We start from the raw sequence: 19505 nt of genomic DNA, 5'->3' as shown, positions 1-19505 counted from the left end.
TTAAATACAAGTAAAGCACTTAGAACAGGACCCAGTATATAGTACTAGCCACTATTAGCTATTGCTATGTTTTAGAGCATGCTATGCAGTAAAGGCACAGAAAAGACAGAGCCCTTACTGCCATGGACCTTACAACCTAGTGGGAATTCCAAATAAAAAATAAGTGATATTATGTTATTATTACCATGATGTAGTACATGGTAACAAATAAGAATCCCTAAATTTGAGAGGCTTCTGGGTGGCTCAGTCAGTTAAGCCTCCGACTTCGGCTCAGGCATGATCTCACAGTTTTGTGAGTTCACACCCGCATCGAGCTCTCTGCTATGAGCACAGAGCCCATTTTGGATTCTCTGTCCCCCTCTCTCTGCTCCTCCCCCACTCACACTTTCTCCCTCAAAAATAAACATTAAAAAGAAAAAAAAAAAAGAATCCCTAGAGAGCTCTGGACTAGCCAAACACTATATATATTCAAAGAGGCCCTTTGAATTTTCTGGAAAAATGGAAACAATCAGCAACAGTAAAATGGAAGAGGTAGGAAGGATACCTGACAAAAAGGGGGCTCTGCAGTTATGGATAAGTGAGAATGATAAGGATGATAAAAAGCTGGATTTAGGGCAAATCAAATGATTATGAGCAATATCCTAGTATTCTTCAGTCTTCTTACAGTACTTTAATCAGGACCACACTATCAAATTTGGCAACCAAATCAGAGAAGAAATTTCTAATAACTGAGGGGAAGGGGATATGTTTTCACATAGTGACTTCTATTTTCCCTTTCACAAGTTTATGTAAGACTTTTTATTATCCTTTACTGTTGGCTACTTTTCAGAAACAGAGTAATTGCCCTCTTTTTGGTATGCTGGTAAAAGGAAAAAGTTGTATGACTTACCAAGGGGCACAGGGGTTATATTCGAACACAGATCCTCTGGGACCAAGTCCAGAGTCTTTTCCACTATCTGGGGCTGCCTCCAGTTTCAGACACTGGTCAAGCTGTTGGTTCTCCACAATGGTCCAAAGTCAGTTTGTGCTAACAACTTTGTCCTCTAAGATGCAAATATATCCTGCTTCCATTCATACCTTAGTCTGAAACAGAATTCTAGAAACTCAGTCAGAAGGGATATAAAAGTCATTAAGACCAATGACCAGCCTAATAAACAAACACCCTAACTACATCCTGGTATGTTTAATTTGAAGTGGCCACTTCCCTCCTCACATCTAAACTGAATCTTTTGTGACTATGATACTGAGGAAATACTGGCCTGGTTAAATGACACAGAGTATAGCATGAAGTTACCAGATCCTTCTGCCTAAGAGTTGTTAGGAGGTAGGTGATGGGCATAAAGGTGAGGCAGGAAGCCTGTACAATTTTGTCACTCTAAAATGCCTGTTAAAAAGCCGTAATGGGGGGCACCCAGATGGTTCAGTTAAGCATCCGACTCTCAATTTTGGCTCAGGTCATGATCTCGCAGTTCATGAGTTTGAGCCCTGATTACGGCTCATGCTGACAACATGGGGCCTGCTTGGGATTCTCTCCGTCCCTCTCTCTCTCAAAATAAATAAAAAACTAAAAAAAAGAAAAGAAAAGAAAAAAAGAAAGCAATAATGGACTTTTCTATAATAGCTAAAAATAAGAATCTGTTAATATTTCAGATTTACCAACTCCAAAAGTGAAAAGTTGTACTAAGAAAAAGGTCACTCAGTCATTTGGTAACCAATAAGTCAGAAGGTAAAATGAAGAAACTTGCCAATACATTTAATAGCCCAACTTTTATTATGCTTGCTAATCTTTTCACTGTTATTTGGTGAATCTAAATGCTCCCCGCTAGACTTCTGTAAATTCAAAGACACTAACTTTTGCTTCATCCTAAGAATGAAATATGAAATACCAATTTCTGTGTTAAAAATGTGACTATAAAATATAGTCAAATATTTAGCTAATCTCTCAAAGCACAATAAACCAATTTTAGATTAGCGATGATATACCCACTTTTAAGAAAAGTTACATTGCAAAAGGGAATGAATTTAGTTAAGAAAATCCTGATTTCAGGGGCACCTGGGTGGCTCAGTCGGTTAAGCGTCCAACTTCGGCTCAGGTCATGATCTCACAATTTGAGAGTTCGAGCCCTGCATCAGGCTCTGTGCTGGTAGTTCAGAGCCTAGAGCTTGCTTTGGATTCTGTGTCTCCCTCTCTCTGCGCCCCTCCCCCACTCATGCTCTGTCTCTCTCAAAAAAATGAATGAACATTAAAAAAAAAAGTTTAAAGAAAATCCTGATTTCATCAGTTATAATGAGATTACCTAGAATAACCAGCAAAGTACAAATGGGTTTAAAACGATTGTGTAGACTGAGAATTCACATATAGCTTAATCAAAAGTCACTGGTTATTTCTCCCACAACTCAGTTGCTCTTGCAGGATTCTGGGTTTTACTAAAACTAAGATTTGAACATAGCTGTAATCCAAAAAATTTACATGGATTATCCTTCCTTCGTGATAAGATGCCAGAAACTCAATTACATGTTAATAATATTAATTTCCACTTTACAGCACTTTCTGGTTTCTGAAGAACTCACAGATACCTCATTTGAGGGTAGCAAAGCAAGTTGTCATAATGTAAAGGAGAAATCTGAGACACAGCAACTAAATTACTTGCCTAAGGTCACAAAATCAACTAAAATGTAGAGACAGATTTTTTTCAATATTCTATTCATTCAGCAAATATCTAGAACACTAAGACTAGACATTAGGGACAGGTCAATGGTAGAGGTAGACAAAGTCCTCCCTCTCCAGTTTACATTCTAAAGGAAAAGAGACAATAAACAAACATGTGTATATATATATATATATATATATATACTTATATATATACATATATATACATATATATACTTATTTATATATAATTTTTAGAGAGAGAGTGCAAGTGAGGGAGAGGGGCTGGGGGGGGGGAAGAGAGAGAGAGAGAGAAGTAATAGGATAGTGATTGCAGAATGGCACAACTAGAGGTCAGAGAGGGCCTAAGGAAGTGACATCTGAACTGAGCCTTGAATGACGAGGACAGATTATCCATGTGAAAGTCTACGAGAGCATCCACACCAGGCAGAAAAAAAAGGAATCCTAAAGGCAGGAATGATCTTGGACAGCAAGGTGGGTGAAGTGGAATAAAAGGGAGGAATGTTTAGAGACAGTGGCCTGATTATATGGAGCCTGTACACTATTCCAGGGTATAGGATTTAAAGTGCAATAGGAAGGGGTGCCTCAGTGGCTCAGTCATTTGGGCGTCCAACTCTGGATTTCAGCTTGGGTCATGATTTCGTGATTCATGGGATCAGACCCCGCATCAGGCTCTGCGCTGACGGTGAGGGGCTTGCTTGGGATTCTCTCTCCATCTCTCTCTGCCCCTCCCCTTCATGTGCACACATGCACTCTCTTTAAAAGGTAAAAAAAAAATAATAATAAAGTGCAATAGGAACACAAAGGTGAGATGACCTGATTTATGTTATAAAGGAATCATTCAAGGAGCACCTGGGTGGCTCAATCGGTTGAGTGTCTAACTTTGGCTCAGGTCATGATTTCAGTTTGTGGGTTCAAGCCCTGCATCGGGCTCTGTGCTGACAGCTTAGAGCCTGGAGCCTGCTTCAGATTCTGTGTCTCCTTCTCTCTCTGCCCCCTCCCCCACTCATTCTCTCTCTCTAAAATAAAAAGTTTTTCAATTAAAAAAGATTTAAAGACATTATTCAAGCTGCTATATAAACAATTGCAACACAATCATCAAGTAGAGGCTTGAGCTTCAAAAATATTGGAAATGGCTGCTTCTTACTTTTGAGAACTTACACATATATTACATACTTTTCTGTATGAAATTTCGTAATATTAAAGAGCAAACTGTAGACATGTAAGGGTAGAAGCAGAAAAACCAACCAGAATACTATAACAGTCCAGGATGGAGGTGATGGTAACTTGGGAGCGGAAATGGAAATTAACAGAATTTGGAATATACCTCAAAAGTATGATAAATAGGTCTTCCCAATGGAGAGGCAGGCACAGGAATGAAGGCTGACTAGTGGTTCTCAATGTGAGATGACTTTGCCTATCTGGAGACATTTTTGACTTTCACAACTGAGTGTGTGTGTGTTTGTGGCTGGGGGTGGGGGGGTGTTACTGGCATCTATGGGTAGAGGCTAAGGCTGCTAAACATATTACACTAGATAGTAGTATTACAAAATATAGAGTTATCTGATCAAACAGTCTAAATGGTATTGAAGTTAAGATATCCCTATCTAAACTGATTTCAACTGGGTCCCATCCTAGAATACCCATTCTTCCAGGAGAGTCTACAAATAAACTAGAAATGGAGGCCCTTATTTTCAATATTTAGAGACAACTAATACTGTCTGAAATAAAGTTTATTTGAGGGTAAATTATATCACTCTGTGGTTACATTACATTGATCAGGATGGAATAGGTCTAATTAATATGAAGAAATCAATTAATAAATGCCATTTGTTGGATCTTTTTCAAAACAACTGTAAAAATTTTGTTTAGCAATACCACCCAACAACGCTTTTACAGTCTTTTTTTTTCGTTATACTTAAATCTGTAGTCCAATACATTCACTGCTTTTCCAAATAGAAATCCCACCCACCAACCCAAATCTAAAAGGATAGTTATGAACACTGAAAAAGATAATCAAAACTGTATAACTCGTTAAGATGGTAAGAAAAGCTTCATTGGAGGAAAATGATGCTACAATTGTAGCTATATGCATATAACTGTCTAATGATCCGACTTATTTGGGGCCTTGAACAAGTGCACACATTAGTTATCAGTAAGACAGCAGCACACATTTCTCCCAGTTACTCTTAAGACTAGCAATGGGGAAAGTACTCTTTTAGACCTAATTCCCAAAACACAAAATGCCCAGTTGATAAAGTTCATTTTACCTAGGTCTTTGTTCTCCAAAAATAAAAGAATTCGGGGAAAAAAACCATTTCGGTCGACTCCTAAATAAGATTCCCGAAGCATCCCCATGAATCTGAAACTACTAATAATAATATTGCAGTAAATTACATGCCATCATATGTCGGGAAGGCCTGAAGTTACCTGATAATTGGGAACAGATAACAAAATAAACACACTTACAAAGCTATCAAGTCCAGGGATGACAATTCAGAACATTACATGTGGGTTCTTACCGGTAGGGGATGGGGCAAACTATTGTTAGAAGAATTTGATGTTGTTCTTATAAGATCATCTCAATAAAACTGATCCCGGACACATACTAGATTACTAAGTGTAGTTACAACAGAATTTTAGGAGCAATCACATTTTTTAAAGGTAAAGAATAGGGCAGTCATAACTTCAAAGCTTCATCCACATTATTTACACAAGATGTCGAAATCAGCTCAAGAACTAAAAGGCCTCCAGCCTAAATTAATCCCCACTTGTGATAAAGCTAAAAGATCTGGCAATCTAGAAGTAAAATACAGGGACACTTTACTACCCTGAAAATCATGCCGAGATCCCGCTAGGCCGGGCGGACGTTTTCGGGAACATCTCCGCGTGGCGTCCCGGGCACGCTTCCCCCAGGCGCACTCCTGGTTGCGGCGCTCTCGAGATACTGTTGCGTCGTCCTAACGCCCGTCGACGTCACCCACTTTCCCATGGATACACGGAAGGACCCTTGGAGGAAAATTCACCCACACTCCCTCCCCTAGGCGGCAACCAATAGAAAGCAACTACTCCTTTTCTTCAGGTTTTCAGAAACTCCAGCCAACCGGGGTCGCCGCGCCACTCTTACCCACCACCCCGGAAGTACAACCACACAGTTTCAACACGCGAATGCGCGTAGAGGAGGCGCCAAAAATAAACTTCACTCTCGCGATATCGTGAACACACTTCTCGCGACATCTCTCTGCTTCACCTTGTTTTTTTTCAACCCCACCCCCACAGCAGCGCGTCGCTTCAAAACATCGCGAGATTTTCTCCTTTCAGTCTCCGCCCCTTTACGGCACGATGGTCGCACAAGAATGTGATACAGCCTCGACGGCCGCCATTTTCTTTCTTTCTTAGCAGTTGGCTGAGGGAACATCTCTGCGAAGAAGCGGCAGCGGCCTCTGTAGCGTAGACATGGCAGACTACTCAACAGTGCCTCCACCTTCCTCTGGCTCAGCTGGTGGTGGAGGCGGCGGCGGTGGTGGAGGAGGAGTTAACGATGCTTTCAAAGATGCGCTGCAGAGAGCACGGCAGGTAAGTCTGGACCGTGCGGCGGGATTCCGAACGCTCACGGTAATTGGCCGCTGGCTGAGTAGGCCGCTACTTCTTCGCGCATGAGGAAGAGGAAAGAAGTGCCCTTCCGGGCTCTGAAATGTGAGGAGACTCAGGGTTCCCATGTTGGTAATACAGTTTAGAGGCTGGAACTCGATTTTGTTTTTCTTAGTGTTTAAGCCATTTAGAACCCCAACGCGTTAGGCATAGATGGCTTTAGGTCTTTCGCTTCTGCGGCAGTCGCGCTTCCTTCTCCGAGGAGTTAGCTTGGCATTTCCTTTCTCTCAGAATGAACATCCTCCACCATGGGATAAAGCGCGCGTAGTTTTACACAATAGTATGGAAGGTTCTGGTAATGAGTTTGAGAGAGGACTAGGGTTTGTCCTCAAGAGCCATAGTAAGGAAGGGTTATGTCAGTAAAGCAGTTTTCACAGCTTCCAGTTCATCCGAGCCCTCTCGAAATTAATTTTTCGCCTTCATTCACTTTCACATCTACAAGGAAGAGGCTTCAGAGAATACTAGTATCCCAGGTTGGAATCCTTCCTCAGAGCAGGATTTACGTGTCAGTGTTCTACCAGTCCTTCCCCCTTATTTCTCAAAATGGCTTCAGGCCCATTATACCCGAAGTTTCAGTTTGAATCTGCCTCTCTGTTCAGAGTCGTAAACTGACCACACTTCTTTGTATTACGTAGGTGCGTACATTTGCCCTCAAGGCAGTTCTTTCCCAAATGAAAGCTGTTAAAAAAAAAAAAAATTACTCCAGGAAATGTAAAGACTTACTAGTTTGAACTTTACCTTTATTAGGTAGTCCCTTAACATAATTATAACTTAAAATGTTATGATGTTGGTATGTGTTTGTATGTAAGCAAAATCTTATTCTCGTTATGACATGCGTATTAGGTGCTAGACGTTTTTAGATTAGTTTAAAGCGAACGCTAATCAGATACTAATATTGTGCTGTGTTTTGTTTGCATTAAGGAGTTCACTTCGTTAACCTTTTTCATCCTCCACTTTCACTAAAGGATCATTTGAGTCAAACTGCATAAAATCTGCAATAATGTAATAATAAGCTCTTTTTTAAGTAATGTGAACACGTTATAAATAAAAATTTACCTATACTGGTTTATAATCAGAAATATTCGACAGTCAACAAAAAGTTACCGTTAATGCTAATTCTGTAGTTTCTTTACTTGAATTCTATTACTTCTGAACATTTTTAGAATAGCGACTGAAACATTTTTTAAATGACACTCTTATTGGAGTTTTATTAGATTGGATTAGAAGATTCACCTAATTTTATTCAACCAGTGTATTGAATTAATTTGTGCCACACACTACTTAGATACTAGAGGGTTTTTTTACTGTATGAATTGGAGTTCTGCCTTCTAGGAAGTGTTGATACAGTCAAGGAACCAAATGCAAATAAATAGTAGTATTTGTTAATGCTTTCAGAGAGGAGTAGACAAAAATGGGCACCGTTAATTTATCCACTTGTTCTGTAAACATTTATAGAGTTCCTGCTGAGTCAGGCACTGTACACAACACCAAAGAGTGGGGTGCCTAACTGCCAAAGTAAAGGACTGATATTTTAAGCAAGACGTTAAAGAATGTGTGAGAGTTTGATCAGTGGAGAAAAGAAGCAGCGTGTGCAAAGGTATGGGAGTTTTTGGAATAACAAGAACCCGTGAAGGAAGTCACTGGAGGATAATGTTGGTTGGGGGAAAGAGGGTGGAAATCAGGTGAGTACAGGTGGATACAACTTCTGAAAGACTTTGGGTTGCCATGCTTTAATTAAAAATTGGCTAATCTGTAATTTTGTGATTAAGTTAGACTGCTTTTTTAAGTACAGAAATTGTCCTCAAACTATGGATTTCTTATACTCTCTTTTTATGCCAGCAGGTCAGCTGCCTCAATGTCCTTGCTGTAATATGATTCTTTACAGATGTCTTTTTGTAATAATTTGATTTTTTTCTTTACAGAACTGACCTTAAACCTGAGATTCCCAAACTTAGCTTTTGAGTTGAATTTTCCCTTCTGATTACATTTGAAGATGCCTTTGTATGTCCATTGTAGCTGTTTGTCTGATTATATAAATGGAATACAGGGAGGAGTACTTGGACTGAAGGAACAAGTTTAGGTTAACATCTGAACTACTTTTTTATTTATATGAAAAGCATCCTGGATTATATTCCCAAAATCCCCATCTAACCTTAGATTTCTTTGTCTGGCATAGTGTGCCATGTTCTTGGAAGGACCAGGAGATACAAGGATAGCTTCTTGCCCTCAGAGAGCTGTGTACTAGTGGGGATGTTGTTGACATTTTTAATCGGACAGGTCTTTGTTAATGCAGGACAAGTGAAGAGGATCCCTGGTCCCTACCTAGCTCGTTTTGCCATCTGGTAGTTTAGACCAAGCTGCCCAATCGTTTTTCCAGAGAATCCTGATGGCTTATTTTTTAATGTGAAATTTGCAGATTTTTGAGATACTCTCTTAGCTAACATCAGCAGAGGAGCACCAGATTGCTTTTCTAGTTTAGGGTTTCTAACCTGTATACTTGAGAGATTTATATTTGTGTATTTTAAGCTATAACTCCAGAGGGTGAGGTTGGGATTCTTTGGTTAGGATTTTGGTGACCACATTAAATAATCAGTTCTGTCTCTGAAACACTGGGAAATCAAAATGTATCTCTCTACCTTTTTTTCCCCCCCTTTGAGGTTATGTGAAGATAGAAGTGAATCAGACTGGCACTAAATGAGTGATAGATCTCAAGTTAAGGTTATCAGCTCTGATGCCTTCACTTCTAAACAGCTGTTAGTCTTTAAGTACTCAGTTATTCTTGAAATCTCTTTCTTGATGATTGTAAAAGTGATTCAGATTGCATTATGTTGTTTGAATACAATGAAAATTCTACAAAACAGAATTGTTGACTTTTCAGTTACCATTAATCTCAACTGAAAACTAGCACTTTAGGGGCATTTGGGTGGCTCAGTCGGTTAAACGTTGAACTCTTGGTTTTGACTGGTGAGTTTGAGCCCCGCATCGGGCTCTGCACTGACAGCATGGAGCCTGCTTGGTTTTGTCTCCCTCTCTCTCTCTCTGTGCCTCCCCTGCTCACTCTGTCTCAAAAATAAAATAAACATTAAGAAGGAGGGAAGGAAGGAAACCAGTACTTGCATATTGGGTGTTTTGTTTTTTATAAGTGACAGGATAGCAAAGCTTGATGATTAAAAATATTCTTGTGTTGTAGGGAGAGGACCATGTTGTGTCATTAAAAATGGTAGTATTTTTACTGAGAGCTTTTCTGTAATGTCTTTGTATTGTTTCTGAATTTTTGAGATGGTGTAACATTTTGAGTGAACAAGGTATCATTTTTCCATTTTCATTTGGATAGTTTTGAACTATTCAGTGAATAATAGGGAGGTAGAAGTTCTTAGGGAGTTTAAGAAGTACTACTCTGCAAACTTCTGCAGCATTTACAAACGCTAACTGCAGAAGATTGCTGATTGATTACTTCTCTGTTCTTACAGAGATTTATCAGAAGGTATCACAGCTTAAACCATTCTCCTATCATCAGTAGTACTTAACAGTAGTTACAGGGGCGCCTGGGTGGCGCAGTCGGTTAAGCGTCCGACTTCAGCCAGGTCACGATCTCGCGGTCCGGGAGTTCGAGCCCCGCGTCAGGCTCTGGGCTGATGGCTCAGAGCCTGGAGCCTGTTTCCGATTCTGTGTCTCCCTCTCTCTCTGCCCCTCCCCCGTTCATGCTCTGTCTCTCTCTGTCCCAAAAATAAATAAACGTTGAAAAAAAAATTTAAAAAAAAAAAAAAAACAGTAGTTACAGTCTTCTCTCGGCCTGAAATACTGTAGTGCTCATCAGTGCCACAGAAGTGTATTTTAAGTTCCTAAGGAACAATTCAGATGTTAAGCTTTTAAAACTTAAGGGTAGAAAAGCAGTTGTCTTTAAATGTGGTGAAGAAGCTTTTCAGAAAAAGAAATAAGATTTTAATTAGATACTCAAAGACAAGGAACAGGCTTTTGAGAAAGTGAAAGGATGATTAAGGAAGGTTAGATTGACCAAAGCCTTTTTTATTTTATTTCAAAGTTTTATTTATTTATTTATTTATTTATTTAGAGTAATCCCTACCCAATGTGGGGCTCGAACTCATGACCCTGAGGTCAAGAGCCCCATTGCTTTTCTGACTGAGCCAGCCAGGCAAACCACAAAGCCTTTCTTAAATTAAGAATTTTAATATTTAGTTCTGATATGCTTTGAGTTAGTGTTTGCATTTACAGCTGAGGAAAAGGGAAATATAGAAACCCTAGGAAGTACAGTTGGCATATGGTAACTGACAACATATATTAGACTCAAGTGATAAGTAAGTGGATTTTAAGACTCAAGTCGTTGAATATAGTTTCCTAACTGTAATGAAGCAGTTGGGTTTTTCATTTCATATCAGTCTCTTTGGGGGAATTCTAGACACCAGAAGTTTGGTTTTTCTGTGCAATTTTTTTTTATCATGGAAAATTTCAAACATACTTGAAATTAACAGATTAATATAATGAACTCCAATGAGCCTGTCACTCATTTTCAGTGGCACCTCTTATTGTAATTAATTAATTAGCATGGAGCTGTATAGAAATCATCGGGAATCTCCACCATTGACTGTGTAATCTAAGTTCTCGAGATTTTTTCAACTGTAAAATGGATCTCTACCTAAGTATCCTTACCTCATAGTGTTGTGATGATTCAGTGACAAAATGAATATAAAACATAGTGTGGAATTTGACTTACTGCTGACACTCAGAAACTAATATTAGTTTCATTTCCCCTTTCATAGAAAAATGGAGTCGATATCCACTGGTTGTGTCCTACTTGTGACTTGAAGCTAGTGTGTCTCATGTGATGTTTGTTTACTTAAGTGCAAGCAATTATTTGCCCCATTCTTCAAGATTGAAATGATTTATGGTTCTGTAGCTGAGACTTGTCTTACAGGTACAGCTTTCCAGGCTTTTCCCCACGCCCTGTTTCTACAGAACAAGATTGTCTGATAGAAATACAATGCAAGTCACATACTTTATTTAATGCAACGTACCCAAAATATTACCATTTTAGCATGTGTCTAATTTTTTATTTAAAAAAAAATTTTTTTTAACGTTTATTTATTTTTGAGACAGAGACAGAGCATAAACGGGGGAGGGTCAGAAAGAGGAAGACACAGAATCTGAAACAGGCTCCAGGCTCTGAGCTGTCAGCACAGAGCCCGACGCGGGGCTTGAACTCACGGACGGTGAGATCATGACCTGAGCCCGAGCCGGCGGCTTAACCGACTGAGCCACCCAGGCGACCCATAATTTTTTTAAAAATTAAGATGCTTTCGGTTCTTTATGTTTGTTTCAAGTTTTCAGTATCCATTATGTATTTAACATCTAAATACATTTCAATTTGGATTAGCCACTTTTTAAGTACTCAATAACCATATGTAGCTACTAGCATTTACCTTATTGGGCAACACAGCTTTGAAGTCCCATAAGGTGTTCACATTCTCTGTGTCCACAGCACACTTTTTGAAGAGTCATGGGAGACAGCCATGGAGAAGAATTAAGACCTAGATTTTCCTCAAAGCTATTTATTTGGTCATTGGATTCTGGAGATTGCTGATTGATTACTTCTTTGTTCTTACAGAGATTTATCAGAAGCTTAATTCCAGATGATGATTATTTGTTAACTCATTGAGGTTATTAAATGTATTAATACATTGATCTGTAATTTTAATTTCTTTTTCAAATTAATTTACTTATGTGTTAGATATTTAGCATATATGTGTAGTAGGAAATTTATGAAGAAATTTGGCACTGAGTAGTGTATAGTAGTTACAATGTTATTCTTAATGATGGTGTGCTTTTGTTTTTTAAGATTGCAGCAAAAATTGGAGGTGATGCTGGTACATCACTGAATTCAAATGACTATGGTTATGGGGGACAAAAAAGACCTTTGGAAGACGGAGGTAAGTTGTAGTCATAAGTATTTTAATTGTTTTACACACAGTTTAGTTGAAGGCGGTTTTTAATATTTTTTGCATGTTCTTTATTGAAACATTACTTTTATAATAAGGTTCCTAAAATTGTAAGGTTTATATTGGCCTCAGAAGGAAAGGGGGGAAAAGACCTTAGACAAGGTAGGTAAAATTTTGAGCTAATCAGCAAGTTTTGTCTTAGTAGAAAACAACATTTTCTTTTTTTTAGGATTGTGCCAGGTTGACAGTTTGCACAGACAACTTGTTAACGTACTGAAAAGAACAAAAATATAAAATGTTTAGAAGACATTTCACTGGGTTTTTTTCTTCATACGTGAATTAATCTTTATATGCTATGTTTTCATTATTTTACTATTTCAGATTTCACTTTAAAGGTTGATGTTGCCTATAGCTTGCTACTCTAGTGTGTTGCAGGTTATACCTTTTTTTTTTATGTTACTTTTTTTGTTTCAGTACCTTGTTTTGTGTTTCAGGTTTAACTCAAAATGTGGCTTAAAACAGTAGATTTACAGTGCTTTTTTTTTTTTTTAAACATAATTGTTGAAGCTTCTGAACTTAGAAGTCTGCAAGTATTTTTTTGTTTTAGATTTGATATATGAATTTTGATACATTTTCTTTTTGCCATTTTATTTATTTAACTTTTTTTTTTTTTTTAAGGAGGATTCTGAATGAGCCTATAGAATGTATTTGTAGCTTTTGACCAGGTGTACTTGGTTTTCTTTTATTTAAGTGTCTTTCACATTTATAGTGAGGTTTTGATATACAAAAAAATGAGCTAATGATGCTTCAGATGTTGTATGTAATGTATTCTTTTTATTTTATGTGTAGATGGCTCTTGGACAAGTCCGAGCAGTACAACACACTGGGAGGGAATGCCCTCTCCTTTTAAAGGCAGGAATTTTTATTTATTACCTGTGTTTAGTATGTAAACGTGAAATAAACCAGTGGATTCTTAAATGGACACAAATATTTCTTGGATTATGTGTCTGAATTTTTGCTGCACAACATTCTGATGTTTAAACATTTAAGTTTGAAGGGGGGAGGAAAATGTAGTACTTTCAGATGTAGGTTGTCTATTCTAAGGTATGCATTGTATTCATCTGTGTAAAGGATGTAGATGAAGGTAGTCATGTAGTTGCTTTGAGTTTTTCTGCTGAAGTTTATGCTGTGAAATGTTTGGTTAGGAACAATAGAATAGTTTAGATTGAGATTGCCTTGTAATGTGATTTTTTTTATTTATTTTGCATAGCCTTGTGGTCACTGTCAGATACACTCAACTTTTGATATGTCAAATTTTCACGTTCTGATAGGTTCTGTTTTTCTTCCAGTCTTCAGTTCCTACAGTGGGAAGCATCATTAGCCTTTAGCATGTGATATTTTGCTAGTAATGGACCTAAGTACTTTGTCTTGTATCATTCTAAAGTGCTTAACATACATTAAGGTCAGTGATTTGATACAATCAAAAAGAATTTTTTTTTAATGTCTGTGCATCTTTTAAACATGAAAAGAATTAAAGAAATGTAATGTTTCTTTTTATTATTAAGAGTCTGGGATAAGTATTGGCACTTTTTGGTTCAAATGATAATTACCCTCAGCTATTTCAATAAGTGTTTACATTGATATTTATTCTTACTTGGGCACGGGTTAGCTAAGTCTTGTATTTGTACTTATTGGCAAAAAGTTAAAAAGCTCTTAATTTTGCAGATCAACCAGATGCTAAGAAAGTTGCTCCTCAAAATGACTGTAAGTATTTTAAATTGGGTCAAAAGCTAAAGTAACTGGAATTTAATACGAGGGTTTTGTTCGTGTTTTTTGTTGCGTATCTTTGGAGTTAGTGTAAGGCCGTGAATAGCTTCGTAAATATGTATTTCATGTCTTTATGATCTCCCACTTCAATTATGGCCGGGTATATATTAATAAGATTTGGTTGCTAAATTGTTTTTGTATTCAATTTATTTTATAATTCCATTTTTAACTTAAGCTTGCACCCCTTGAGAAAGGACGGTTTTTTTCCTATGTCATTGCTGATGATCTCTGCCATTACAGTGACTTTCTTGACCACTGTCAATGTTGATTTAAGTATTCTGCATAAAATTTTACTCTCTTAAAGATACTGTGTGTATTGAGGAAAGATTTTAGAATTGTTGGATATAATTGTATTAAATATGTGGGAAACTTAGTTTTCATTTTATTTTTATTTGATTTTTTGGTAGCTTTTGGAACACAGTTACCACCGATGCATCAGCAGCAAAGGTATAGTGAAATGCTTTTCCAAGAGTTCTTTGCAAATTTTAGTTTAACTGTTGGTGAAAACACAACCAAGTTAGTGTATAACGAGTATGTGTCTGCATTTTATTTTGCATATAAGAATTCATTTCCCTCCATTTAAGAAGGTGATACAGAAGGATAGTTTTACCTTTTGAGTGAGATACATTTATAATTTGGAAGGATGGGTGGAATTAGCCATATTTTAGACGAACTAAAGTGAATAATCACTAAGATAACATTACCTGAACTCCACCCTAACTCCTTTGTAGTTCATGCCTTTAGACTGTTCATCTACCATACCTTCTGACTTGATGTGTCGATTCTGACTTGAACTACTCAAGCTGTATTTTGACTATGAATATGTGCCTGAAAACCTAGTTTAAGCCTTTAGACTTCGATTTTTTGTTCGTGGGTTACCTTTTATGTGTAAACAGAGCTTCTTTCTTTGAAGGAAAATGTTAGTTTTTGTTATTTTTTAGCAGGTCTGTAATGACAGAAGAATACAAAGTTCCAGATGGAATGGTTGGATTTAGTAAGTAACCTAATTTTTAAAGCTTTGACAACAATCAAAACATACTCTATAGTCTTTTAGCAACTAATGTTCTTTTTTCTTACTAGTAATTGGCAGAGGAGGTGAACAGATCTCACGCATACAACAAGAATCTGGATGCAAAATACAGATAGCTCCTGGTAATGTTACTTTCTTGCTGTTTTCAAAATGACTAGAAAACTAGCATGTTTTTGTCAGTAGCTAGTGAATGATGCTGTTAATCTTCTCTTGGCCTAAAATTTGTTTGGTGTTGTTTTTAATTGTAGACAGTGGTGGCCTTCCAGAAAGGTCTTGTATGTTAACTGGAACACCTGAATCTGTCCAGTAAGTATGAAATCCTATGCCTGAGGCCAGTGCATCCTTCCTACCAGAGGATATTGCCCGTACATTTGAGCCAACTTTGTTCTGCACTATTAATTTTCCCATTTTCTAGATAATTTCTAACAACATATAAACATGCTTGAAAATTCCTTCATCTTGACAAAAACTGTCCTTGAACCCCACATTTATATTTCTGTGCCTCCTTATACAACAAAACTAAAAAGCGGTAGCTCTATTTGCAGTATCATCTGCCTCTGTTTTCATTTTTTCTTGAACATGTATGAATCAGTTTTATTCCCGTGGTTCCATTGAAATTGTTCTTTCTGAGATCACAAATGGATTCTTCATCATTCCACCTATCAACATTGTTTGACACAGTGAACAATCTTCCTAGAAATCGCCAGCTCCCTGGCTGCCCTTTCTCAGTCATTCTTGGTTGTCTTGCTTTATATTTCTGACCTTTTGTTGTGAAAGTGCCCCCAAATTCAGTCCTCCTAAAATCTATATGTGCTCCTTAGAGTACTTCATTTACTCTATTAAATTTCATTTAATATGTAATTTTAGATATCATAAATTTTATGTACTCTTAAATTTTTAACTTCAGTGTTGCTCTCTTTTTCTAAATTCTAGATTCCTGTCGAGCTGCTTACTTAGTATCTCTGCCTGAATGTCTACTAGACATCTCAAACATCAGATTGTTATAAAGGGGAAATTTGTTTTCCATCCCATTCCCAGCCTGCTTTGTCTTTTACTCCTCTTACTCATCTCAGTGAATGGCAACTCTGTTTTAATACTTTTAATTTTTTCTCATGCCTCAATTTATCCATAAGGAACTCTTGGGTCATTTTTCTTCATAATTGATTTGGAATCTAGCCTCTTCTTGCCACTTCTATACTGTCACCTTGTCTGTGACATCATTTGCCTATATTTCAATATGTTTCCATTCTTTTTAGCCTTGTTCAGCAGTAGTATATCCTTATGCTAGTATAGCCATAGTGATCTTTTTAAAATGTGAATCAGTTCATATCCCTACTTTGCTCAGATCCTCTAATGTTTCGCCACTTAGAGTAAAAGTGTTTTTTTTTATCAAGGCCTGGGTCACTTGCCACCTTTCTCATTTCATTTTTTTTTAAATGTTTATTTACTTTTGAGAGAAAAAGACAGAGGTGTGAGCAGGGGAGGGGCAGTGAGAGGGAGACACAGAATCTGAAGCAGGGTTTGAGCCCCGCGTTGGGCTCTGTGCTGACAGCCCAGATCCTGTGTCTGTCTCCCTCTGTGTCCCTCCCCTGCTCACGCTGTGTCTATCTCTCAAAAATGAATAAATGTTGAAAAAAAATTTTTTAATGAAAAAATTTTGTTAAATTAGTGTTAAGCCCCCTAAACCTGAATTAGAATGGGAGAAGTACCTGATCATACTATTTCGTATTTCTCTGTTTGCGATAAGGTTTTGATTATGCTGTAACTTACTCTTTGACTCTTTATTTGTTAACAGATCGGCAAAACGGTTACTGGACCAGATTGTAGAAAAGGGAAGACCAGCCCCTGGCTTCCACCATGGTGATGGACCAGGAAATGCAGTTCAAGAAATAATGATTCCAGCTAGCAAAGCAGGATTAGTTATTGGAAAGGGGGGAGAAACTATTAAACAACTTCAGGTATTATTATGTTTGTAAAATGACTACTTTTCATCTATTTTGAAGCCTGTTTCCTTCCACTCCCCTTTTGTTAATACTTGTGATTTCTGTAACAGGAGCGGGCTGGAGTTAAAATGGTTATGATTCAAGATGGACCTCAGAACACTGGTGCTGACAAACCTCTTAGGATTACAGGAGACCCATACAAAGTTCAAGTAAACTTAAGTTTATATTTTACAAAGAAGGATTTGGGGGCGGAATGGGCAAAACATGTATGAATAATTAGTGTTTTGAGACATACTTTCTAAATTGGGTGATTTTTTTTTTCCCCCTACTTCAGCAAGCCAAGGAAATGGTGTTAGAGTTAATTCGTGATCAAGGTGGTTTCAGAGAAGTTCGAAATGAGTATGGGTCAAGAATAGGTGGAAATGAAGGGATAGATGTAAGTAAAAATACCCATTCACAAATGATTGTATACTGGTTGATAAATATGTGTTTTTTCTGTTGTGTGTTACAAAGCCATCTCTAACATTGTATCCCCTCACCCTGTTTCTGCCTTAGAGTGTAGAATGTATAACTTGTATCTCATTACCCTATTTGATGGCATATCAGAGCATAGTGCTGTTTTTACTTTTATGATTTGAGGTAGATTAATTTTCAGGAAATGGCTTTCTTAATATGTAGTCTTCTTTGTATAAGGTCCCCATTCCAAGATTTGCTGTTGGCATTGTAATAGGAAGAAATGGAGAGATGATTAAAAAAATACAAAATGATGCTGGTGTTCGAATTCAGTTTAAGCCAGGTGAGTATACATATTTAATTTTCTAGGTGTTGGTAGCAATTCGTTTTGACGTCCATTTGTTGCTAAATAGATCCATTTTGGTTTTTTATTTTGAAGATGATGGAACAACACCTGATAGAATAGCACAAATAACAGGACCTCCAGACCGATGTCAACACGCTGCAGAAATTATTACAGACCTCCTTCGAAGTGTTCAGGTTTGACAGATGTTACTATTTTCATTATTTTGTTTTCATTTAAAAAATACTTTCCAGGATGCATGAGTGGGTCAGTCAGTCAAGCATCTGACTCTTGATTTCGGCTCAGGTCATGATCTCATGGTTCGTAAGATAAAACCTTGCATCAGGCTCCACAAAAGTATCTATTTTCTTGAAAGCCTGAAAGTGTCCCCCCTCCCCCTTTAGTTTTATGTCAGAATCTGTCTGATAATGCTTTGTTAATAGCTAGAAAGGTAACTTTGAGGTAGACATCTTGGAACAGAAAGGCAGCTACATAAGTACAGTGTTATTCATCCTAGTGTAAAAAGAACAAGCAGTGGGTAGTATTTGATTATTTGGGCCAAGTCATCTCTCTCAGCTTCTTTAAATTTCTGGTTTAGGAAAATAGACATGTAATGACTTCACCATGGAAAGAAGAATATTCTTCTGTGCTGACTTTTATTTTTTTCTTTGTGTTTCCCTTCTTTAGGCTGGTAATCCTGGTGGACCTGGACCTGGTGGCCGAGGAAGAGGTAGAGGTCAAGGCAACTGGAACATGGGACCACCTGGTGGACTACAGGAATTTAATTTCATTGTACCAACAGGGAAAACTGGATTAATAATAGGAAAAGGCAATGTATTTTAAATAATGTCTTAATGTGTGGGTAAAAATGTTAACACATGACCTGATTTTTCTGGATGCTATTTCTCTTGTAAATCAGTAGCAAGGATTTTTCTTTGGCTCTATTTTATGTTGGTTTGTAACAAAAACATAAATGAGGGCCTTATATGCACATAAAAAGAATGGGATTTGAAAAACATTGGCTTCTAGAGGGTGGACCAATAGTGTATTAGTGTAAGAAACTTGTTTTGACCCAAAAAGTGGTTTGATGTTTTTGTGCCATTTGCTTTTTCCTTACATCTTTTTAAAGTTTAGGACTTTTAGTAAGTGTTACGTTACTTGTAAAAGCAATTTATTTGAACCAAATATTTTGATGAGTTACTTTTTGTTGTTGTTACAGTTGATATTAAGGTTAGGTACAGACATGCTAACTTGTCTTGAAACTTGAATGTATTTTAGAAGCATGAGATGCTTTATACAATTCGATTTTAAGTGTAGAATAAATGGAAAATTCTAATAGAATATTGGCAGATGGGATACTTATCTAAACTTTTTTCTTAATGGCCCTTTTAGTTGTGGTCATTTTCTTTTAAAAAGTTCTTTTTGTATCCTTTGACTCTTTAGAAAAATTACTGTGTTTTGATTTTAGGAGGTGAAACCATAAAAAGCATAAGCCAACAGTCTGGTGCAAGAATAGAACTTCAGAGAAATCCTCCACCTAATGCAGATCCTAATATGAAATTATTTACAATTCGTGGCACTCCACAGCAAATAGACTATGCACGGCAACTTATAGAAGAAAAGATTGGTGTGA

General features: G+C 37.3%; 2 protein-coding genes across 22 annotated transcripts in view; one reads left to right on the top strand and one right to left on the bottom strand.

Moving 5' to 3' along the window:
- Positions 1-5806, bottom strand: part of DNAJB4 (DnaJ heat shock protein family (Hsp40) member B4) — a 48686-nt gene extending 42880 nt beyond the window's left edge. The window contains exon 1 of one of the 3 annotated variants that reach the window (XM_030327101.1): positions 5502-5806. The gene's annotated coding sequence lies outside the window, so the exon portion shown is untranslated. Of the gene's footprint in view, positions 1-889; positions 1474-5501 lie in introns of those variants that run through there. The other 2 variants (XM_030327104.1, XM_030327100.1) reach the window with 2 other exon arrangements.
- Positions 5807-6020: 214 nt separating this feature from the next.
- FUBP1 (far upstream element binding protein 1) overlaps positions 6021-19505 on the top strand; it is a 34569-nt gene continuing 21084 nt past the window's right edge. For 6 of the 19 annotated variants that reach the window (XR_003971139.1, XR_003971136.1, XR_003971137.1 and 3 more), the window contains exons 1-15: positions 6030-6247; positions 12177-12267; positions 13126-13188; positions 14002-14040; positions 14511-14550; positions 15045-15097; positions 15184-15255; positions 15382-15439; positions 16929-17091; positions 17187-17285; positions 17411-17512; positions 17770-17872; positions 17969-18069; positions 18560-18701; positions 19341-19501. Coding sequence is in view for 15 of the 19 variants with exons in the window: in XM_030327088.1 (XP_030182948.1) it covers positions 6128-6247; positions 12177-12267; positions 13126-13188; positions 14002-14040; positions 14511-14550; positions 15045-15097; positions 15184-15255; positions 15382-15439; positions 16929-17091; positions 17187-17285; positions 17411-17512; positions 17770-17872; positions 17969-18069; positions 18560-18701; positions 19341-19501 (1407 nt within the window). In the remaining 4 variants the exon portion in view is untranslated. Of the gene's footprint in view, positions 6248-7700; positions 8005-12176; positions 12268-13125; positions 13189-14001; positions 14041-14510; positions 14551-15044; positions 15098-15183; positions 15256-15381; positions 15440-16928; positions 17092-17186; positions 17286-17410; positions 17513-17769; positions 17873-17968; positions 18070-18559; positions 18702-19340; positions 19502-19505 lie in introns of those variants that run through there. The other 13 variants (XM_036064204.1, XM_030327092.1, XM_030327094.1 and 10 more) reach the window with 10 other exon arrangements.

Source organism: Lynx canadensis, chromosome C1 (assembly GCF_007474595.2).
Source record: "Lynx canadensis isolate LIC74 chromosome C1, mLynCan4.pri.v2, whole genome shotgun sequence".
NCBI classification, from domain to species: Eukaryota; Metazoa; Chordata; class Mammalia; order Carnivora; family Felidae; genus Lynx; species Lynx canadensis.
Note: the sequence above shows the minus strand (reverse complement) of the source record. Positions and strands in the feature narration are given on the sequence as shown.